Genomic DNA, 22,500 nt, shown 5'->3' on the forward strand with positions numbered 1-22,500 from the left:
AGGAATGAGAACCCAGGTTCGAAATTTCCCCAAGACACCTGATGAAGGTCGGAGGGTATATCAGCTGAAATGTGTTAACAACAAACAAGATGAGGACAAATATCCGTCAAATGTAAATAATGTAAATAATGTACATAATTCCTCATCTCTTAAATATAGAACTGAATTCTTGACCAATGTTCTCATCTTAGTTGTAATGTTCATAACTTTTGACCATTGTCCCTTTTATGCACCTGTTTTAATCAACATACGCAGGGAGTGAATTGTTTTCATTCAGTTGAGAAACAGCAGAGATAGTTTACTTTATTGGTTTGTTATTTCTCCAGATGAGATAGCAATAGGAAATAAAAACTGGCAACAGAAACAAGTGGAGAAAACAAATATACGAAGGGTATTGCTCATTATATGCTAAGTAATTATTAAGCTGGACAAAGACCAAAAAAGCTGCCAGTAAAGAGAGGAAGCCGAATTAGCTGGTCCTCAGTTTGTTTGCTATGAGTGTGACCAAATATGTTTGCCAAACGCAGGACTTCAAAACCATCTCTGGAACCACATAGACAACCTAAAAACAGATTATGTTCAATTCGTTATTGCAGACCTGCTTACCTGTGATGTATGTGGCAAAGTCTGCCAGAAACTCACAAACATTTCAAAAAGCATAATGATCTTCCATCTGACAGGCCTAAGCATCAGGCCCCAAAACGTGAATTTTAACGGCAAACACTGAAATCTTTCACGGGCCTCATGAGTCAATGTCGATCTCATGTTGGTAGAGTCAGTTATAACTCAACTTATCAGCAATGATCATGCATACATACATATACATATATATATCATCATCATCATCATTGTTTGACGTCTGTTTTCCATGCTGGCATGGGTTGGACGGTTCGACTGGGGTAGAGGAGGCTGCACCAGGCTCCAGTCTGATCTGGCAGTGTTTCTACAGTTGGATGCCCTTCCTAAGGCCAACCACTCTGAGAGTGTAGTGGGTGCTTTTTATGTGCCACTGGCACAGGGGCCAGAGGGGGCTGGCAAAGACCATGATTGGTTGGTGCTTTTTAGGTGTCACTGGCATGGAAGCCAGTCAAAGCAGCGCTGGCATCGGCCATGTTCGGATGGTATATATATATATATATATATATATATATATATATATACATATATATGAGGGATAAATTATCCTGGTGGATAATTGATGAAATTGCAGCAACTAGGCTGCATAATTGCATATAGAGCAATGTGCAGTTGCTGCAGTAGAAACATATGTTGGTCATTGTTATATATGCTGTAGAAAGCGTTTTAATTAAAGTTTTGGATGTGAATAAATATATATGAGGGCTTCTTTCAGTTTCAGTGTACCAAATCCACTTACCAGGTTTTGGTTGGCTCGGGGCTATAGTAGAAGATATTTGCCTAAGGTACCATGCAGTGGGACTGAACCCGGAATCATGTTAGTTGGGAAACAAACTTCTTACCACACAACCAAGGCTGTGTTTATATATTATGTTTGTGTGTGCACCATATACATTGTTTCCCTGTATTTGTGTGTGTGTATACATGTATGTACTCAGGTATTTATGTGTATATATATATATATGTGTGTGTGTGTGTGTGTGTGTGTGTGTGTGTGTATTTTATAAATTTTGCAGTTACCCTCTGTCTACCAACAGATCTTCCATGCATGGCATCAACTCTGTGTTTGCAAGAACAGACGCTACGATTGTTTCCCTTCCAGCATCCTGCAACAGTTGAATCATTAATTCTTTGCCGAGACTGCCAACACACCGAAATACTTCGGCTGCTGCCGGATGCCATTCTTGGAATATGGCTCTTTTGCTTCTTTCATGGCTGTGAATTTCAGATTGTTACACAGTTTTTGAGGAATATTTGTCACTTCTTTTTTTGTTAATAAAATATCTATCCCACAATTCCTGCAGTTTTTTGTTACTTTTTTTGTTATTGCTCGGCAATTTTATCAAAGGGTGGAATGAATGCGGTAAGAGTGAATGGCCCCACTCCAATTATGTCTGTAGCTCGAAGGAAGATGATGTGAAGAGGAAACGTACCCCAGTGGTCAGAGCGACCACAGTGCTGTTGAGTCTCCACAAGCAGCCCTATGAAGTCTCCCGCTTTGGGGGAATTTTTCGTTGTTAGAATTTATATTATCGTTTTCACTGTTTACACACTTCTGTTTATGTAACCCCACATTATTTTATCCTGTACCGTCCCCAATATTTTTGGTGAACCCTTGATGGTAAATAAAGAAAGCATTATTTTAAGATATGTTGCTGTTTAACTCTAAGAGAAGCCAGTATTAGGAGATATGACTAAAAATGTTTCAATTATGACAATAATGTCTTAATTTCAGATAAATTGCACCTAGGAGTACATAAACCAGGATGTGTTTCCATTTATAAGATAGCAGCGTGAAATTTGAGGCAGAACTGGTTGTTATTTCTTGCAGGTTGAGAGACAACATAGATACCCTTATATTGACTCTTGTGAAAGACGTATATTATGAAACCTAGTGACTGATACACACTGTGTGCTAGGGAGTGTGTGTGTGTGTATGTCTGTGTGTGTGTATGTGTGCACATGTGTCCAAGAGGCTAAGAAGTAATATTCTTGGGAACATACGTCCATTAATGTTACAGAGCAACTGGCATGCCCTTCTACAAGCACGCTGTGATTGAGTTGAGTTAGCAGATGGAAGGGGCTGGATAAAAAAAAGGCCTTTTGTCCTTGTTCAGACGTTTTTAACTGTCCAACAGTCATTGACGAACCGTTGGAAACGTGCCGTTGTGAACTTGACTGAATCACTGCAGATCCTCCTCTGCTCCTATTCAAAGTCAGCCCTAAGTTATCAACTGGGGACCGAGTGCTCGATTAAAGTGAAAGGGGATTAACTAAGAGGATTAACAGGTTTTTACACGATAAGTCAAGACAGGCCTCATCAGTGGAAAGAGACGATGTCGTTGCTGGTACAGGAATACCTACACCAACTTGAATCGCGAGCGAGTTAAGAACAAGAACTAGAGGGGGTACTTATCAAAAGCGAGCATTGGGTGGTTATTAAATTGTTATGATGTCAGTATACACGTCTGGTGTAAAATGGTATTACACAAATAATAGGAGTGGCTGTGTGGTAAGTAGCTTGCTTATGAACCGCATGGTTCCGGGTTCAGTCCCACTGTGTGGCACCTTGGGCAAATGTCTTCTACTATAGCACTGGGCCGACCGAAGCGTTGTGAGTGGATTTGGTAGACGGAAACTGAAAGAAGCCCATCATATATATGTATATATATATATATCTTCGCCCTTTTAAAGCCTAGCCTGGCTCATGGGCCCGGTTTCTATGGCGCATGTGTTCCCCCCAGCTGGACGGGACGCCAGTCCATCACAGCGTTACTCAAGAAACAGGAAGAAAGAGTGAGAGAAAGTTGGGGCGAAAGAGTACAACAGGGGTCGCCACCACCCCCTGCCAGAGCCTCGTGGAGCTTTTGATGTTTTCGCTCAATAAACACACACAACGCCCAGTCTGGGAATTGAAACCGTGATCCTCCGACCACGAGTCCACTGCTCTAACCACTGGGCCATTGCGCCTCCACACACACACACACACACGTAGGGTATCTCTGATTCCATGAAGATATCAGCGGTCTATATTTTTTTTTAACTGGAGACAATGAAGTTCAGAGCCAACTGCGACCGGTCTTCCGCGACCATCGGCGGAGGACACAAAGCTCTACAAAACCTTTCATCTGCTGAAATAGTGAGTTCTTTGAGTAATTGTACAAATGTATGTGGTGGGGTGGGGAGGATCGTTGGCGCATTGATGATGATAATGACGATGACGACGACGACGATGATGACGATGATGACTGGAAAAAGTGAAAATTTTAGTAGAGAAAATCTTTGTAGTAGTAGTAGTAGTAGTAGTAGTAGTAGTAGTAGTAGTAGTTGTAGTAGTAGTAGTAGTAGTAGTTCTTTTATTTTTCCACAATATCGACGAATGAAATAATGATAATAATAATTGTCATCATTATTTTTTTTTTACTATTATTATGATTATTTTTTTTTACTATTATTAATATGATTATTTTTATTACTATCATTATTTTTATTATTATTGTTATTATTATTATTGTTATCATCATTATAGCAAAATGGCTGTAATGATTTTTGAAGATGACAACCAGTCTAAGTCAATCAATCAATAACTAATGGATCAATACGTGGCTAGGTTTTCTCTCATTCTGGTTCTGAGCTGTTGGAAGTGGAAGAAGCAATCTTGCATGATTTTTTCATTGGTATCCAGATTCTGAGCTGATGAGAAGTGAAACGGACCAATCAAGAAATTAATCGACTGCATGTTGATGTCGGGAAAATGTCTTTGCATAAATTCTACGAATTTGATGGAAGGGAAATTAATTCTTTTGTCAGCCACATCCAGTACGTATTCGTCCTCGTCGGAGAACAGTCGCGTCGCTGGTGTGAATGCTTTCGATATTTCGGTGATGCCTTCGTTTTCCAGCAGCAAAAAATCTATATACTTGCTCAGAATAAATTCAACTTTCGGTGAACCCGATACAGTCTTTGGGATTTGATGGTTTTGGAAGACGGGAAAGTAATCTTTGGTTCTGTGGTGGTCGATGAGTTTTACATCTGCTGCTAAAATGGTGATGCAAAAATTGTCTTGCGACTTGGAATTTTCTTTTAAAAGGCAATCCTCTTGCATTTCGTTTTCCGTAAACGGTAGTTTTTTGGAAGTGGGTGGCCCTGCGCATGGCATACTGACAGGCAAATCATTGACATTCTGATAGGATTTCGACTTAGAGGGTAAATCTTGAATATTTAAATTAGTTGCAAATGGCTTTTGATTGGGTAGAAAAGAATAGGATGTGGAAGGGTGCAACATGGAATGCAGAAGGTAACAGTTTTGAGGAGTTTTCACGAAGGGCCCTGACATGACATTGAGGTCGGAGAAGGAATTGTTTGGAGATTGGATGCTTTGCTTATAGGTTGGTGGTACGTTTTGATTCCAACACCTTCCAGGAGGATTTCCTAAGGGGAAAGGATGCGGATAAGAAGGTAAGGGCGTGTTGTATGAGAGCTGAGAAGTTGGACACAGGTAATGAGTGCTCCAGTCTGGACTGACGGATGATGGTGATTGAGTGGGAAGTCCAAGAGGAATCCACGGCATTTCTTGATTGGTTTTGGTAAGATTCAAATTCGAGAAATCTTGACCAGCAGGAAAATTTTGCGTGACGGGTACGTAGTTGAAATTCTGTTGAGTGGGAAGAGATGAGACGGAAAGCATTGGTGCCAATCCCGGCGAAGGATTGGATGGATTGGTGCAGGAATTCATCATTGTGTTATGTTGGCTCTCTTCATTCTCTCCTGAAAGCAACAACCGAAGGCAAGAATCTTTGTGGCCATATTGTGATGCTGTTTTGCTTTCTAATTCATTTTGTTCAATTTCAACCTCGTAAATGTTATCTTTTAACTTATCTTCTTCTGGAATTATCGTCAAATTGGGTTGAACGTCAAAAAATTTAGATTCCTCTTGTTCTGAATGTGGTAGACAATTTGGAATATTGCCGGAATTGAAGAAGTTCTTATCGCTAGCGTTTGAGATGTAATCGCACGACATATCAGGCGGCGGCGGAGATGTTGCTGGTTTCAAATTGTTGGAATTTAATTCCGGAAGTTCAAATTTTAACGTTGAACATATATTATATTTCTCTTGATAGTTAACAATGTCAAACACCTCGTTCCGAATCAACTCTTCGTTGCTCACTTCTTCCTGTTTAATACGAATCAATGGCACTTCTGAGTTGTTTTTATTGCAATTATTGCTAGTTTCTTCTTCAACCAATAACCTGATACGTTTCGAATTTTGCCTAACATCCATTTCAGCCTGGCACAGATCGATCGGCTGTTTATCAAATGAGCTTTCTATCGTCCCACCAAGATTTTCATTATCACCACACAACTTGCCTTTATCAACTTCGGCGTCATTTTTCATTAAATTGGTTTCAGGTCGTTGGAAACTTTTCAGCTGAGCGTCAAGATTTTTCTGGCTTTCTCTTTGATATTTTTTACCTAACTTCAAATCTTTGTAAGAGCTTTGAGTACAACCACCCCGCCCAGGGTTTGTCTTGCACTTCTTAACATAGTAGGGACTCGATTTTACTGTCTGACGTTCTTTCTTGCGGTTATCCGCTTTGATCTCCAGGACGTTAGACACTCCTGGAAAATAGGCTTTGGTCACGTAGTCTGGGTCGTCTGCTGGGTTAGCTTTAGAACGCAGTCTTTTCATTTTTCAAATCTGAAATATAGATACCATTCTCTAAGACTGGCTGAACCATTTTTTAAAAGAAAAAAAAAACAACAGAACAACTCTTTCAGTTCAAAGATGTTTGGCAACCATTCTCCCTTCTATAAATTAGTGAATCTGTGTGTGTGTGTGTGTGTGTGTGTGAGAGAGAGAGAGAGAGAGAGAGAGAGTGTGTATTTATAGTTCCATCATACAGCATTGCGTTATTCATAGTTTCATGTCATGAAGTAGTCAGCCTAAGTGAGAAATAGATGAAGAAACTATAATTATTTGTAGGTTGGCTGATATAATAATAATAATGATGATGATAATAATAATAATAATAATAACAACAACAATAATAATAAAATAATGAGGAAAACTGACTAGGGTGGTATATAAAATATGCCGTGGATCCACTGTTGAAAGACGCGAAGAATGCCGGCGTTATCAAAACTGAAAATTGTGTAACCAGAGAAAAATTTAAACAAGAAATGAAAAAAGAAAAAGCATGGAAAGAAAAGAAAATGTATGGTCAGTTTGCAAGAGATGTGAACACCAAGACAGATACAGAGGACCGGCGGCTGTGGATGAGGGGGAGTGACCTGAAAATAGAGACAGAAACATTCATATGCGCAGCTCAAGAACAAGCATTAAGGACCAATTATATGAAGTGCAGAATAGACAACATTACCGATAGCGACAAATGCAGAATGTGTGGTGAGAGGGGTGAAACTGTATGGCACATTGATAGAGAATACCCAAAATTGGCACAATGCGACTACAAAAGACGCCATGACATTGTGGCAAGAACGAGCCATTGGGAGCTCTGTGGAAATCATGGCTTACAAAGAGAAAAAGACGTGGTATGAGTAAACTCCAGAAGGCATCACCGAAAATGAGAATTGCAAAATCCTGTGGGATGCAATGATCCAGTGCAATCACTTGACCAGACATTGTTGTGAATAAAAAAAAGAACATGTATGATAATTGACATACCGTGCCCTGGTGGCAACAGGATCATTGTGAGAAAAGAAGGGTGGAAAAATGCAACTATGACGATTTAAAGTGGGAAATACGAAGGTTGTGGTCAATGAAGAAAGTAGAGGAGATAGCAATAGTAATAAGACTGCACCACACCTCAAGAGGGAAAAAAAATCTAATGCAATACAATACTAGGAAGAGTTTGTACACTCCCAACAACAGAAGGGAGTACACAATGCGGCACACACCCCAGCAACACGGAAGTGTAGCAGGTGATGCAGAAGAAATTTGCCTCAATCTACCAAATATTGAATAGTTATATAATAATAATAATAATAATAAAGAAGCAATAAGAAGAGTGTGACTGTTATTGGTTGAACAATATTTTGTCACTTCGTGTGTCTTCCAGTTCAAAATAATTAATCATAATAGATTGAGATGATTATTTTGATAACAGTCGCACTCTTCTTATTGTTTCTTTACTTTCTGGAGGAGTAACATCAATCCTTAAATATTACCAAAATGATGATGATAATGATGATGATGATGATGATGATGATGATAATTCTGATGCAGTACCAGGCAGTGGCTCTCTTGGCTTCTAATCTTAACTTACTGGAAGTGTTATCTTGTACATTGTTTTGTCTTGGTATAAAAGATGGGCTACAGCAAATATTCTGCTTAATACCACAGGTTTGCTTGTCAGTTGTTTGACCACAACCAGTTGAGCATGTCCCTTGGTGGCTGACAATATGTGTGTCTCTGATCATGAGCAGAAGTAGTGGAGGAGCATCATAGCCATGTGTTGAGAGGAGTTCTTTGGGGTTTGAATAATTCACCTTTGGAAACATGGGTATTTCGTTCAACATCCTTAAACAACCCTTATTCAGGGACCTTTTGAGCGGGATGGGCTACTCGACCTGAAGAAAATTTTAACCAGGCCCCACCTGCGATGTCATGCGCTGTTTATCTTGATATGAGATCACCATGTCGCGCACATATGGTTGTGATGCATGTGCCTGGTGTACCCTTATCAGATGGGTAGTCATATATTTTACCTCAGTATCATTTTGATGGCATGTACTACTCTCTCACCCAATAATAATAATAATAATAATAATAATAATACTCTGACCTCAGATAACAACACAGCAGAAATGGTCAAAGAGACAAAAATAGCATGAAAACTGAATTACAAAAGATACTCAAGAAGAAATGTAGAGAGAAATCACTTCATGGCCAATATCCTGCAAGGCTTGACAGAGAGGAGGTGAGCCTAAGTAAAAGCCAACAATGGCTCAAAATTTCTGGACTAAGGGCTGAAATGGAAGGATTGATTCTCACTGCACAAGACCAACGCCTGACTACAAACAATTATGAAAGTCAAATAATGAAAACAGGCCTCAACACCAAATGCAGAATGTGCAGCCAGCACGAGACAGTTGACCACATCATCTCTGGCCAAGTCTGAAGATATATACAGGCACAACAAAGTAAGTAGTTATATCCACTGGACAATATGCCAACAGGTAGTATAAGCATGTGTCAAGCAAGGCACAAGACAATGACCAGGCTACAATCATCTGGAATATGCTGGTTCAAACCTACAAAGAAATAAAAGCTAACTGCCCAGACAATAAATCAAGTATTAGGGAAAAAAAAACACCTGATTACTGATAGACATTGCAGTACTTTCTTATCAAAATATTGTCAAAGTACAGAGACCGCGAAATTGAAGTATACAAAATATGGGCCATGAAGGTAAAAACAATGCCAATAATAACTGGAGCATTGGACATGATAAAAAAACCATAAGAACAAAAACGTAGAAGTTATACCTTGAGCCTCGACACTGCACAATGTCCAAAAAATAGTCCTGTTAGGAACAACCCACATCCTATGCAAGAGACTATCAATCCAATGATACAATGATGCAGCAGAATAAAGTCATGCACTGTTGTAAGAAATGAGTTGGTAGGAGGGTGGAAATATTTCATAGAAAAGAATCTGGAAAAGAGTAACGTTGATGAAGAACTAGGGTGAAATCTAGGGTGCTTATAACCTGGTCAAAGGCTTTTGGCTGTAGCTTTGACCATAGTTGTATAACGATAGATCTGCATCTGCACACTTGTAAACAGACATGCAATATGCACTAAAATGACATACTAACTACACAAGGGCAAGTTTATTCTCTGTCTGTCTGTCTCTGTCACACACACACAAACAAAAGAGCTTTGCTGCTTTATTTATAACTGGCTTGAATTGTGCAAAGGTTAACAGAAAACTTAAATCTAAAAGGAAACCATACATACATTGCATACATACATGCATATACATACATATATATATACATACATACATATATATACATGCCTGTACATACATATACATATATACACATAAATACATACATGCATATGTGTACATACAAATACACATACCTGCATACATACATATACACACATACGTACATATACACACATATTCATACATGCATACATACATATACATACATACATATAATACATATACATGTATACACATGCATACATAAATGCATGCATATACATACATACACATACATACATATACATACATACATAAATGCATACATACATATACATGCATATACATATACATACACATACATACATACATAAATTTAATGCATACATAAGGAAAAGAATGTTCTGTTGAGGAAATCAGCTGTCTCCTGGGTAGCAATCTGGTTGGAAAGATACAGGAGAAAGAGCATATCTACAGACCATTGATAAGGAGTTTGCAAATCCAGAACCCAAGATATCCTTTCAGCTTCATACCCATTATTATTGGAGCAATGGGATAAGTACCGGCCTGTCTGGAGCAAAGTATGGCTAAACTTGGGTTCTTGGAGAGAACGCAAATCCTTAATTCATACGCTTAATTTAAAAGATGAGGGTTAAAAGAAGATGCTTTCCTTTACAACCTTGCTACCAAGCAGGTGGCCGGTCAAAATTTATTCTAAACTAAAAAGAGAAAGAGAACACACATACACACACACGCATACATAAATGCATGATTGCATCAGCTTCACAAATGGTTACCGTCCCCTTTGTATTTCCTTTTTATCAGTGGCATTTCTCACTCTCTATCCACGACCTCTCAGATGACTATTCATTGCTGTTGCAGATGTGCATGGTTTGAAGCATAGGTGACATGAAAACTGTAACTTGATGTGTGCTTCCAAGTGTTTAGCTCTGCACACGGCGACACTCTTCTATCGCCTAAGGACCGTCAGTCACTAGAATGACAGACAAATGAGGTCACCATAAAGAGACATCTGTATGTCATTAGATTATAATGTACAACACGAGTACCACTTGCTGAGCTTCTGTGATTAGTACCGAGTGGTAGGCCAAAGCGAGATGACTAGTAAACCCTGTGAAATCGCAGGTTTTACATCAGTTTCTCAAAAGTGGGGCTTTAGTTCGGTAGTTCCAAGGTTTTGATGAAGGTGGAACCATCTCTAAGCCACCACTGTACCCTTGTCTCCTCTGACTCAGAGTAGCAGAACCTGTGAAGATGCCAGCTATGCATTAACTAGCATACGTAGTGAGAACTGATCGGAATGCTGGATGCAGAAATATCCTTGGTTGGTGTCAGAGCATGTAAGGTTGGTGTCTACCAACCATATGGTTCTGGGTTCAGTCCTTCTGTGTGGCACATTGGGCAAGTGTTTTCTGCTATAACTTTGGACTGACCAAAGCCTTGTGAATGAATTTGGTAGACGGAAACTGACCGGCTAATTCGTATATTACAAGTGCAATCTGTGAGTGGAACAGTAAAAATGTGCAAGACTTTTCTCAAGTTCCAAATGTGAATTTGTCTGTGTTAACTACATCTCAAAGATGGAGCCTGGTATCTTTGTTGGAAACTGGCTTCCCACCTCAGTGGAAGATTTCTAATTATTAAAAAATAGAAGAGACATACATACATACAGACAGACGTACGTACATACGAGGGGATGCTGAAAAGTTCCTGGCTTTAAGGGTGTCATGAAAGATGTGGTCGGCGGCCAAACTTCCGAGTTCTTTTACAGAGCTTAGAAAAGCTGAAGGACCGCTACAATAAGTGTGTGAATCTGAGAAGGGAATGTGTTGAATAAAATCATAATTCCGCCGAGGGCGACTTTGCCTTTCATCCTTTCGGGGTCTATAAATTGAGTACCAGTTGCGTACTTGGGTCGATCTAATCGACTGCCCCTCCCCCACATCTCGGGCCTAGAGTAAAAAAAGAATAAAATCATAATTAACTGATCCTTCTGTATTTTCTTTTATTCAAAAGCAGGAGCTTTTCAGCACCCCACCCCGTCGTACATATATAAGCGCACACGCATATGTATACACATGACCGGCGTATGTTTAGTTGCTGTACATTAGCCACGGATGAGTAAATATCAATGAAACAGAAAACCCCCAAATACCGGTGCATTCGAATAAAAATGCTCCGTGGTATTTATTCCACGCGTGTGACACACCAATGCCCTCCCTTCGTCACTGGTAACTAAACGTAAAATTCAGCGAGACTCCCTGATTGGTCCGTTGGCAACCAGCGACGCCAAACTTGACATAAAATACATATTGAAAAAATATAAAACACTAAATATGAAATATAAAATTTAAATCGATACACTATATCTGGAAAACTGCAACAAAAATGGAAGCGATGGACGTGTTCGGAAAATCTTTCATCGTTATGCATGTTCGATCTGGAAGGACGTTATAGATTGAAGGACCAAAACAAGTACAAAACTAACACTTTCTCGCATTAGAACCCCCCTTCCCCCCCCCCCCAAAAAAAAAAAACGGTATACCTATTTATATATATATATATATATATATATAGTTATACAAGACTGTGGATATAATAATGATAATGATAATAATAATAATGATAATAATAGTGATGATAATAATAATGATAATAATAAGCGACAAAGAAGTTTGAGTTGTCTTACACGACAAAGGTATTATCAGTGTGTAAAAAATGGAGGAAATTTTTCTTCTTCATTTAGTCGACGTTTTCATAAAATGAAAGAGAGTCTGCCATCTGTAACAGTATAAGAACATTGGAATAACAGAACAGTGGAGAAATAAACGAACGGAATGAAATACAAATGTACAAACATACAGCTAACATTTACACACACACACACGCATAAATATGTATATGTGTATGTATGTATGTATGTATGCATGTATGTGTATATGAGTGTTTGTATTTATGTACATATATATGTAGATATGTTATATCTCCCCCCCTCCTATATATATATATATATATATATATATATATATGTATCTATCTATCTATATCTATATTATATGTCTGCTGTACCATGTATATGTACATTTATGTATGTTTATATATATATATATATATATATATATATATGTGTGTGTGTGTGTGTGTGTATACTTATGCGTATATGTATATATATACTCTGTGTGTGTGTGTGTGTGTGTGTGTGTGTGTGTGTGTGTGTGGCAACAATCTTCAAGTCAAATCACCAATTGGGACGCCTGAACTTAGTCGGTTCAACGACACAGCGTCCGCTATTTCACAACGACGCATGGCATGCTGGGAGTCTGAGTCACTTGTTTTTGCTTTCTTCTTTCCGTTTCTTTTTGTTTGCTTTTTTGGGTTTTTAAATGTTATTGGATTTTTTTTCAATCGGAAGGAAAATCTACCCAAGCAGTGGAAGAAGGATTCTATGGCTATCAAGCTTGGTTGGAAGGCAGAAGCACGAAACGTCAATAAATGGAATTGTTAGAGAAAGCAAATGACCGAGAGTCGTAGCAGGACATGATCGCCTATGTCATACATTCTGGACATGGCACCTAAAAGAAGAAGGTTAGTGATGATAGGGACCAAGCAACTGAGATCCCTTTGTCATGTGATGAGGAAAGAGAGCCTGGAGAGTTTAGCAATGACCAGAAAGACTGAAGGGAAAAGAAGCAGAGGAAAGAGAAGGATGATATGGCTGTCAAACTTGAGGAATTGGTTGGAACGATGAAGCATTAAACACATCAGGAAGTGGAAACTATTACAGAAAAATATATAGGCGCAGGAGTGGCTGTGTGATAAGTAGCTTGCTTACCAACCACATGGTTCCGGGTTCATTCCCACTGCGTGGCACCTTGGGTAAGTGTCTTCTACTATAGCCTCGGACCGACCAAAGCCTTGTCAGTGGATTTGGTAGACGGAATCTGAAAGAAGCCCGTCGTATATATGTATATATATATATATATGTATATGTGTGTATATGTTTGTGTGTCTGTGTTTGTCCCCCAACATCGCTTGACAACCGATGCTGGTGTGTTTAGGTCCCCGTAACTTAGCGGTTCAGCAAAAGAGAGACCGATAGAATAAATACTAGGCAACTAAAGAATAAGTCATGGGGTCGATTTGCTCGACTAAAGGCGGTGTTCCAGCATGGCTGCAGTCAAACGACTGAAACAAGTGAAAGAGTAATAAAGAATTGTGGTTGGACACGATCGCCTATGTCTTTCATTATGGACATGACACCTAAGCAGAAAGAAAACTGAGACTTGTCGAAGACCTTAACGTTCTTTTCTCTTCTTCCTGGTCACTTCGAAATCTGCGAAAGAAAAGAAAAGAAAGAAAACTGTCACGGAGGTAATCTTAATCGCCCACCCGGCTTAGCGCCACCACCCGCACCTTTGGTAGCTTTACCGGAGTCCACCCTGTCAAACATTCGCGGCACATTTTGGGGTTGAGGATATCATCCTTCTCTCCCATGAATCTTGGAGGAAATGTCTTAACTCCTGACAAAAATACATTCAAAAATAATTAAGAAAAGAAAAGGAAAAACGAGAAGGAAATTCCAGAGAGCGGCCAGATTCTGTCGTGATAAGGATGGTCGAGAGAAACACTATGGGTGAAGAGTGATTGTAGCCGATTCCGCCTGGCTGGTCCCATTCTCCGTCTTGAACCGTGGTTCTCAACCGTTTTTTTTCTTAACTATGGACCCCTTTCATTCCTGTCTTATACTATTGGACCTCAAGGTTTAAAAAAAAAATTGTTAGGTTTTCATAATTAAATTTTTCTTTGTTTTTCTTTTACTCGTTTCAGTCATTAGACTGTGGCCATGCTGGGGCACCTGTTTTTCTTTTACTCGTTTGAATCATTAGCCTGTGGCCATGCTGGGGCACCGCCTTGAAGAATTTTTAGGCGAATAATTCGACCCAAGTACTTATGCATTTTTTTAAACGCCGTACTTATTCTATCGATCTGTTCGGGGACATAAACACACCAAAACCGGCTGTCAACACACACACACACACACGATGGGCAGCTTTCTACCAAATCAACACACAAGGCTTTGGTCGGCCCGAGGCCATAGCAGAAGGCACCTGCTGAGGGTCCCCCGCAGTGGGATACGAACTGTGTAAAAGGAAATGTTAAAACATTTTCCGTGTTCTTGAAATATAACGAATTTATGGTACGTAAACTTTGACAACAAAATCCTATAGAGACACCGCACCCACAAGAGTCATGTGAACCCCGGTTGAGAATCATTGGAGTAGGAGTGACACGATACCAACTAACAAGGAGAAGGAGGCGGAGTGGTTTGTGTTGTGGAAGTAGAAACTGTAGATAGAAGAAACACTCGTGTGTTTGTGGAGATGGAGACAAAGGTGGGAGCATATTGAGCGGAGGTAAAGAATACGCACACCACCCGTTTTCGGCGCAACGCTAACCCTAACCCTAAACGCCGGAAACGGGTGGCGTGCGTATTCTTTACCTTCGCCGCATATTGTTATTGCTGTTCTGCTTATTTGCCATCTGTTCCTCTCATCACTCCTGTTCTAGGCCATTCATCGATCCATCGATCCAGCCATCCATCTCTGTCCACATTTACTGCATGGGTCATAGGGATAGAGTCCTCAAGCATCTCTTCCCTAGGATCCTACCAGAAGTGACCTGCATTACGCTTTCGGGCTTAATTCCCAATCGTGACCAACTGTAACTATGGATATCATCCAACCATCACCTACTTGCTATCTTTTGTATTGATTCCATGGAATTCTAAAAAGTATGTATTCTAGGAATATACAATATATTTGATGTTGCTGCTGCTGCTGTTGTTGTTGTTGTTGTTGTAGTTATTCCCGTTGTTGTCAATGTTGCTGCTGCTGCTGTAGTTGCTCTTGTTGTTGTTGTTCCTTCCTCTTCACCAGCCGAGCCTTTCTTTTCTTCCACTTAAATCCCATATAATTCCACGAACCATATATTCCAGGAATACATCATACTCTTACTGTTTCCGCTGCTCCAATTATTGTTGTTGTTGCTGTTGTTGTTGTGATTATTGTTGTTGTTGTCGTTGTTATCGTTTACATCTCGTATCCCCCCCCCCCACGCATCCCACCTCTTCTTAGAATGTCATTCACGTAATATAACTGTTTTAGTTGACCCTCAAGTGTCAATGACCCTCAAGTGTCAATGACCATCAAGTATCAGTGAAGTCGTAGGAGCGCCGTCCTAACAAACCCCACACCACTAAGCAAGGTTTAGTGCTTACGGTATCCAGCTTAGGATCGCAAGGTCATGAGTTCAATTCCCGGCGACGCGTTGTGTCCTTGAGCAAGACACTTTATTGCATCAGCTGGCAAAAACGAGTAGTACCAGTAATTCAAAGGGGCCTACTTGTTACATTCTGTGTCACATTGAGAACTACGTTAAGGGTACACATGTTTGTGGAGTACTCAGCCACTTGAACGTTAATATCACGAGGAGGCTGTTCCGTTGATCGGATCATCTGGAACACTCGTCGTCGTAACCGACGGAGTGCCATTTAAAACAGTAAAGTGGGATTTGTGATTTCCAAAAGATCGGAAAAAAGCCGCTCAGACTGCTTTCACGACGATGAGAAGACAATTTAATTAAACAATTTGGCCCAAGAGGAAAAAAAAAGAGGGACGCAATCAAGAGAAAAAAAAACTGGAAGCGCATCGTGGCCAGCGGCGTATAACAACAAACGATAGTTTGGTCGATAGAGAGATATGGTGATTTGAAGGGATTTGGTCTCTATTTCTAGCTGACTGATTGACAATGGAAATGTCACATACTTCCGTTGCTTGACAATATGGGGGAGTTATGATAAGGGAGTGAAGCGATTTATTTGTTTGTTTACTGCTTGTTTGTTTTTGTTATTTATGCCTGAGTGGTAGTAAGAGCAGGAAACGAGGCGCGGTGGCAGGCAGGAATGTATAATTATGGATGTACACCGTGTGTGTGTGTGCGTGCGTGCGTGCGTGCGTATGTGTGTGTGTGTTCATGTGTGTGTGCGTGCGTATGTGTGTGTATCTTTGTGTATGTGAGTGAATATGCCTTTGGATGTGTGTGTTCCTGTATGTCTGTGTTGGTGTGTGTGTGTGTGCGTGTCTACGTGTTTGCATGTGTGTTTGTGTGTGTGTGTGCCTTTGTGCTTGTATGTGCTTATGTGTATGTTTGTGATTGTACATATATATATATATATATATATATATATATATATATATATATATATATAGCAGTCAAAGAACTACTGATTCCAAACTACAAATTTTTCTCTAAAGCGGATGGCGATATTTATGGCACACATAGAACAAAAACCGGAGGGAAAAGCGTAAACAAACCAAGCCTTTAGTTAATTGGATACGAATCGTTTCATGGTTAAGTGAATGGAAATTTCACTATTCCAATCTTCAGCCCAAATATTCTGATGAATTCGTAAGTGCCTTTCTTATCGTTGATTTTTGGTGTCGCATGGCCAAAAATTACCGTGAATTTTTTTAGAGACACTTTCAAATTTATCAGAATATTTGGGCTGAAGATTGGAATAGTGAAATTTCCATTCACTTAACCATGAAACGATTCGTATCCAATTAACTAAAGGCTTGGTTTGTTTACGCTTTTCCCTCCGGTTTTTGTTCTATGTGTGCCATAAATATCGCCATCCGTTTAGAGAAAAATTTGTAGTTTGGAATCAGTAGTTCTTTGACTGCTATTTCTGAATTTTCAGTATGTTGGAGAAGCAACTCAATTGCTAATCCCTGTATATTTATGATGATAAATAGTTCTACCGATAAAGGTTTTTTTCATACTGAACTACTTGGCAAAATTGTTAATTATTAATTCTATTTTAATTGACGATTCTCTGCCCTTATTCTTGTATATATATATATATATATATATATATATATATATATATATATATATATATATATATACATATATATATATACACGTATGTATATATACGTATGTATATATGGGTGTCCAGTCAATTCGTCGACGGCAATTCGTCGAGATCGTAGGAAGAATGGAAGAACTAATATCTGAATTAAAAAACGTTTATTTTAAGCTTTGTTGTATTATATATTTATTTTCCCTTCAAATTTAAGATTGTGTGCAATTGCTTTTAGAAAAATATTTTGGCTTGGATCATATTTTTCCATGACATTTCTTTCTATGCAGGTTCATATCTCTGTATTTTTTCTTTTGGCTTGGTTCTTCTCCTTGCATAAACTTCTGCAGTTTGATACTGTCAAACCTTTCCTCGCATTTAATCACATAAATAAGTTTCCAAATATTTGGATGACTAATATTCTTTGTGTTTCTCAATGACCCTCAAGTATCAGTGAAGTCGTAGGAGCGCCGTCCTAACAAACCCCACACCACTAAGCAAGGTTTAGTGCTTACGGTATCCAGCTTAGGATCGCAAGGTCATGAGTTCAATTCCCGGCGACGCGTTGTGTCCTTGAGCAAGACACTTTATTGCATCAGCTGGCAAAAACGAGTAGTACCTGTAATTCAAAGGGGCCTACTTGTTACATTCTGTGTCACATTGAGAACTACGTTAAGGGTACACATGTCTGTCATACACATGTCTGTCATACAATCCCTGTCATACATCGATCCCAAACATTCCATATAGATAATGGAAATGGAAGTTCAAGGCATCGCCTCCTCTGTCCTCCTCCTCTAGGTGGTCCTACATAATTATTTTCAAAATAGGATACAACTGACTGTGGACTATCATCGTTATCTTCAAGTTGTTCATATCCATTTACATCATCAACCGGCAGGAAGGCAAGAGCAACACAACACCGCAGTTTTAGACTAAAACCGTCATCTTCGTGCTATCTGTATTTTAGTCCTTCTTGCCCAACATACTTGTATACATTTTGTCCTAAATGAAACAAGCAGCATGCCAAATTCGATCCAGGAAACGATTCCAGAAATCCGTTATGGGCTGCTTTTTCGAAACCCATAATCATATTATCAGGTCTGCAGTAATTAATTTATTTTGGCTAAAATCTACTCCATGTTTTGACGTGTGTAAGAGAGCAATGCGAACGATCGTGAGGCATTAGAATTATCAATTTGAATATGAAGTATATATAACTGAAAAAATATACTAGAGCAGCACTTAGTATGTGCTGTTCCATCTGCCGCCCAGTTCTTGTGCTGTTTTAACTGTCAAAGTGCTTCACCACTTGCAAATATTAGTATTGATTTTGAATCTTCCATCCAGCTGTCATACTGTAAAACCATTTCATCATTGTCGAGGTAGGAGTATTCATTTGGAATAGAAAACCCAACATTTGTAAGTAGGGTGGCAGGATAGTTGGAATCAGCTTGCCTCCAACGTCTAACGTTCCCATTAAGCTGTGCAAACGGAGACATTTGCAACAATGTACAGTGGTTTAAATGCTGAACTTCACCAGCGATAATTGAGCGAGGAGCATCACAAGAGGAAAAATAGACTTTACTTTAAAATTTGAAACTATTATCCTTGCATTTACCTCTGCAGCAGTTGAAGCGTGATTATGGATCCCAATATTCTTAAGCTGTTTATAATTTTCATCTGTTTAAAGTCTCGCCTTGTACACACGATTTTCGCACTTCCAGTATATCTACATTCTGCTTATTTTTTGTGTATATATAATTTTTTTGATCGACCACTTTGATTTTTCCTTTCTGTGAAGTTAGGTTGATGAATAAATTTAATTCGATTTACTTGAAAATCTTTGTTCGTAAACTGTTCAGCGCAGATACTTAAGAGACAGAGAGGTTGGGGTGGTGGGGGAGGTAAAGAAAATAAGAAATATCTAAAGCTGTTCAACGACAATTCTAATTCTAAATTGATTGTTCTAAACTTTCCCTCGAAAACCACATATAAGAATATTTTGGAACGAATATTGGCCAGCTACGAATTGACCTGGGACGAATTGTCCTAGTTTCTTTCAGTTTCCGTCTAGTAAATCGATTCACAAGACTTTGGTCAACCAAAGGCTATAGTAGAAGATACTTACCCAATGTGCCATGCGGCGAGACTGAACCCGGAACCATGCAGCAGTTGCAAAGCAAACTTCTTACCACGCAACAACTTCTACGCCTATTCCACTCATCCATGCTATATATATTTGTGTTTGTGAGGGGAAGTTTGCTTTTGGTTCAATCCCAATGCGTACCACCTTGAGCAAGTGTTTTCTACTATAGCTTCAGGCTGACCAAAGTTTTGCGAATGGATTTGGTAGAGGGAAATTGGAAGAAGCCCGTCATAGTATCCTAGAGGTCAATAACAAGAAAGATAAACGACATGACAGGCATTGACTTATGAGGTTCACTAAAAAAAAGAAAACTCAATCTCTACTCTCTCCAACACCACCGGGAGCGCTACATCATTTGTGTGTTGCGGAAAATATTCCATCAATATTGTACAAATGATGTTGGGATCGATTTTGAAATCCACCCAAGACTTGGGCCCTGTGCTATCCGCCCACTACAAAAATCGAACTCAAGACACCTAACAACATTACGACACAACTACTTTACCTCAACCGGTCCAGCTCTCTTTAATACCATACCAAAATACATCAAAACCGAAACAGATCATATAAAATTCAAAAGATCACTGGACAAATTCCTCCAAAAATCCCGGACCACCTCCTACACCCGGATATGTCTCCAAAAATAAAAACTCTTTGCTAGGGTGGGCCATGGCGTCCCATATATGACTGAGGTGTGACTCACGATCTGAAAGATTTCACCAGGTGGTGCTATTAAGTTAGACATGATCTGGGACTATACTGGTTGAAACCTATCTAAGTTATATATATATGTATATTTATATATATATATATATATATATATATATATATATATATATATATATATATATATATAGTCAATCTAAACATGAACAAGCAAGAAAAAATAACAACACGAGGACGTGGAATAAGTACAGTGTTATTGGACGCTCAGGAAAGGAAGGAGTGGCTGTGTGGTAAGTAGCTTGCTTACCAACCACATGGTCCCGGGTTCAGTCCCACTGCGTGGCATCTTGGGCAAGTGTCTTCTACTATAGCCTCGGGCCGACCAAAGGCTTGTGAGTGGATTTGGTAGACGGAAACTGAAAGAAGCCCGTCGTATATATGTATATATATATATATGTGTGTATGTGTTTGTGAGTCTGTGTTTGTCCCCCCAACATCGCTTGACAACCGATGCTATTGTGTTTACATCCCCGTAACTTAGCGGTTCGGTAAAAGAGAGACCGATAGAATAAGTACCAGGCTTCTAAACAATAAGTCCTGGGGTCGATTTGCTCGACTAAAGGCGGTGCTCCAGCATGGCCACAGTCAAAAGACTGAAACAAGTAAAAGAGTATATATATATATATATATATATATATATATATATATATATATATATATGTATGTATGTATGTATGTATGTATGTATGTATGTATGTATGTATGTATACAGAGTGCATAAGGTATTTGAGGACATACTTTTTTCGGTCATAGCTGCATTTTTTGCTAACTCTGTACAATCTTTGTTTCAGAAAATAATAATGGCAGACCCTCAGCTTAATCAAAAAATGAAGAGGCATGCTGTTATTTTGGTTATAAAGGCTGAGCATAGCGATTTAGAAATATCTCCATTTTTAAAAGTTACCAGATTTTTCGTCTACAAGGTTTGTAAGGAGCTAGAGACTGAAGATGGAAACGTATCACCAGTATCAAAGCATAAAAAGCATTGTAAACGCTCTGAAATCATCAGAACACCTGAATTTATCCAGTTCAACAGACCATTGATTACAATCCCAGAAAGTCCATGAGGTCAATTGCAAAAGATCTCTATGTGTCAGAAGGCACAGTCAGAAATGTTGTCCACGAAGACATCAGATATAAGTCTTATATGATGAGGAAAGGTCAATTTGTCAGAAAAAGCAAAAGAAAATCACTAACTCAGATCTAAAAGGCTCTTAAACAAACTGAAAATCCAGCAGAAGATTTAATTTGGTTTTTCTCAAACGAGAAAAACTTCGATCAAGATCAAAATTTTATCAGAAGAAATGACAGATGGTCTTGTGCAGATCCTCCTGAAGTTCCAAGTGTTATGCATACAAAATTTCCTGCAACTGTCATGGTTTTAGGGCTTGTCAGCAATGAAGGACATGTAATGCCTCCTTACTTCTTTCCACAAGGCCTTAGAGTTAACTCGCCGCCTACAATGAGGTCCTGGAAACATTTGTTAAGCCCTGAATAGACTGTGTATGCAATGGAAAGCCATATGTGTTTCGGTAAGACTCTGCACTATTGCACATGGTTCTAGTAACACAGGAATGAATGGCTGAAAATTCCCATGATCACATAACCCCTAACATTTGGCCTCCTAATTCCCCAGATCTCTATCCATTGGACTAATACATACGGAGCATTGTTGAGAGAGAGGTCAATGAACACGACCATAACACCATAGATTCTTTGAAAGCTGCCATAGTCAGAGTAATCTTGAAAATGAACGAGGATCACTTGATTCAAGCATGTAGATGGTTTAGATCCCATATAGAAGCAGTTGTTGAAGTTGAAGGTGGCTTTATTGAATAACATTATAGAAAAGAAGGTTTATTTTTTATCCTCATAGCATTTTTGATAATTAAAATTATCATCTGTTATTATATGTTTTTTTTTTAATAAACGTAAATCTGTCGTCAAATGTCTTATGCACCCTTGTGTGTGTGTATATATATATATATATATATATATATATATATATACACATATAGGGTGGGTCTGCTAGGCTACATGTGTTGGTTTCTGTACGTTTCCATAACCTTGCGGTTCGGCAAATGAGAC

General features: G+C 39.0%; 2 protein-coding genes and 1 long non-coding RNA gene across 5 annotated transcripts in view; 2 read left to right on the forward strand and 1 right to left on the reverse strand.

Moving 5' to 3' along the window:
• The window catches only part of LOC106878627 (uncharacterized), a 76,629-nt gene extending 74,698 nt beyond the window's left edge, over positions 1-1,931 (forward strand). Inside the window, exon 31 of the mRNA XM_089342955.1 lies at positions 1,674-1,931. Within this exon, the coding sequence (XP_089199081.1) occupies positions 1,674-1,763 (90 nt within the window). The 3' untranslated portion in view covers positions 1,764-1,931. The remainder of the gene's footprint in view (positions 1-1,673) is intronic.
• Positions 1,932-4,093: 2,162 nt separating this feature from the next.
• LOC106878629 (uncharacterized) lies at positions 4,094-12,902 on the reverse strand. Of its 2 annotated transcripts, XM_089342956.1 has the most exons (3): positions 12,856-12,902; positions 12,303-12,394; positions 4,094-6,334 (listed from the first exon to the last, which is right to left on the reverse strand). In XM_089342956.1, the coding sequence occupies exon 3, from the start codon at positions 6,323-6,325 to the stop codon at positions 4,232-4,234; it is 2,094 nt and encodes a 697-aa protein (XP_089199082.1). In that variant the 5' UTR covers positions 6,326-6,334; positions 12,303-12,394; positions 12,856-12,902; the 3' UTR covers positions 4,094-4,231. The 2 variants fall into 2 exon arrangements, with proteins under 2 accessions (XP_089199082.1, XP_089199083.1); XM_089342957.1 differs by lacking the exons at positions 12,303-12,394; positions 12,856-12,902 and adding an exon at positions 11,599-11,735.
• Positions 12,903-13,351: 449 nt separating this feature from the next.
• Positions 13,352-21,614, forward strand: LOC149130984 (uncharacterized). 2 transcript variants are annotated; one of them, XR_016238561.1, is made up of 2 exons: positions 13,352-13,489; positions 21,204-21,329. It is a non-coding gene; the product is annotated as an uncharacterized LOC149130984 (long non-coding RNA). The 2 variants fall into 2 exon arrangements; XR_016238560.1 differs by lacking the exon at positions 13,352-13,489 and adding an exon at positions 14,844-15,006 and having other exon boundaries at positions 21,204-21,614.
• The last annotated feature ends 886 nt before the right edge of the window (positions 21,615-22,500 follow it).

The sequence above is a fragment of the Octopus bimaculoides genome, chromosome 26 (assembly GCF_046866305.1).
Source record: "Octopus bimaculoides isolate indiv1 chromosome 26, ASM4686630v1, whole genome shotgun sequence".
Classification (NCBI taxonomy): Eukaryota; Metazoa; Mollusca; class Cephalopoda; order Octopoda; family Octopodidae; genus Octopus; species Octopus bimaculoides.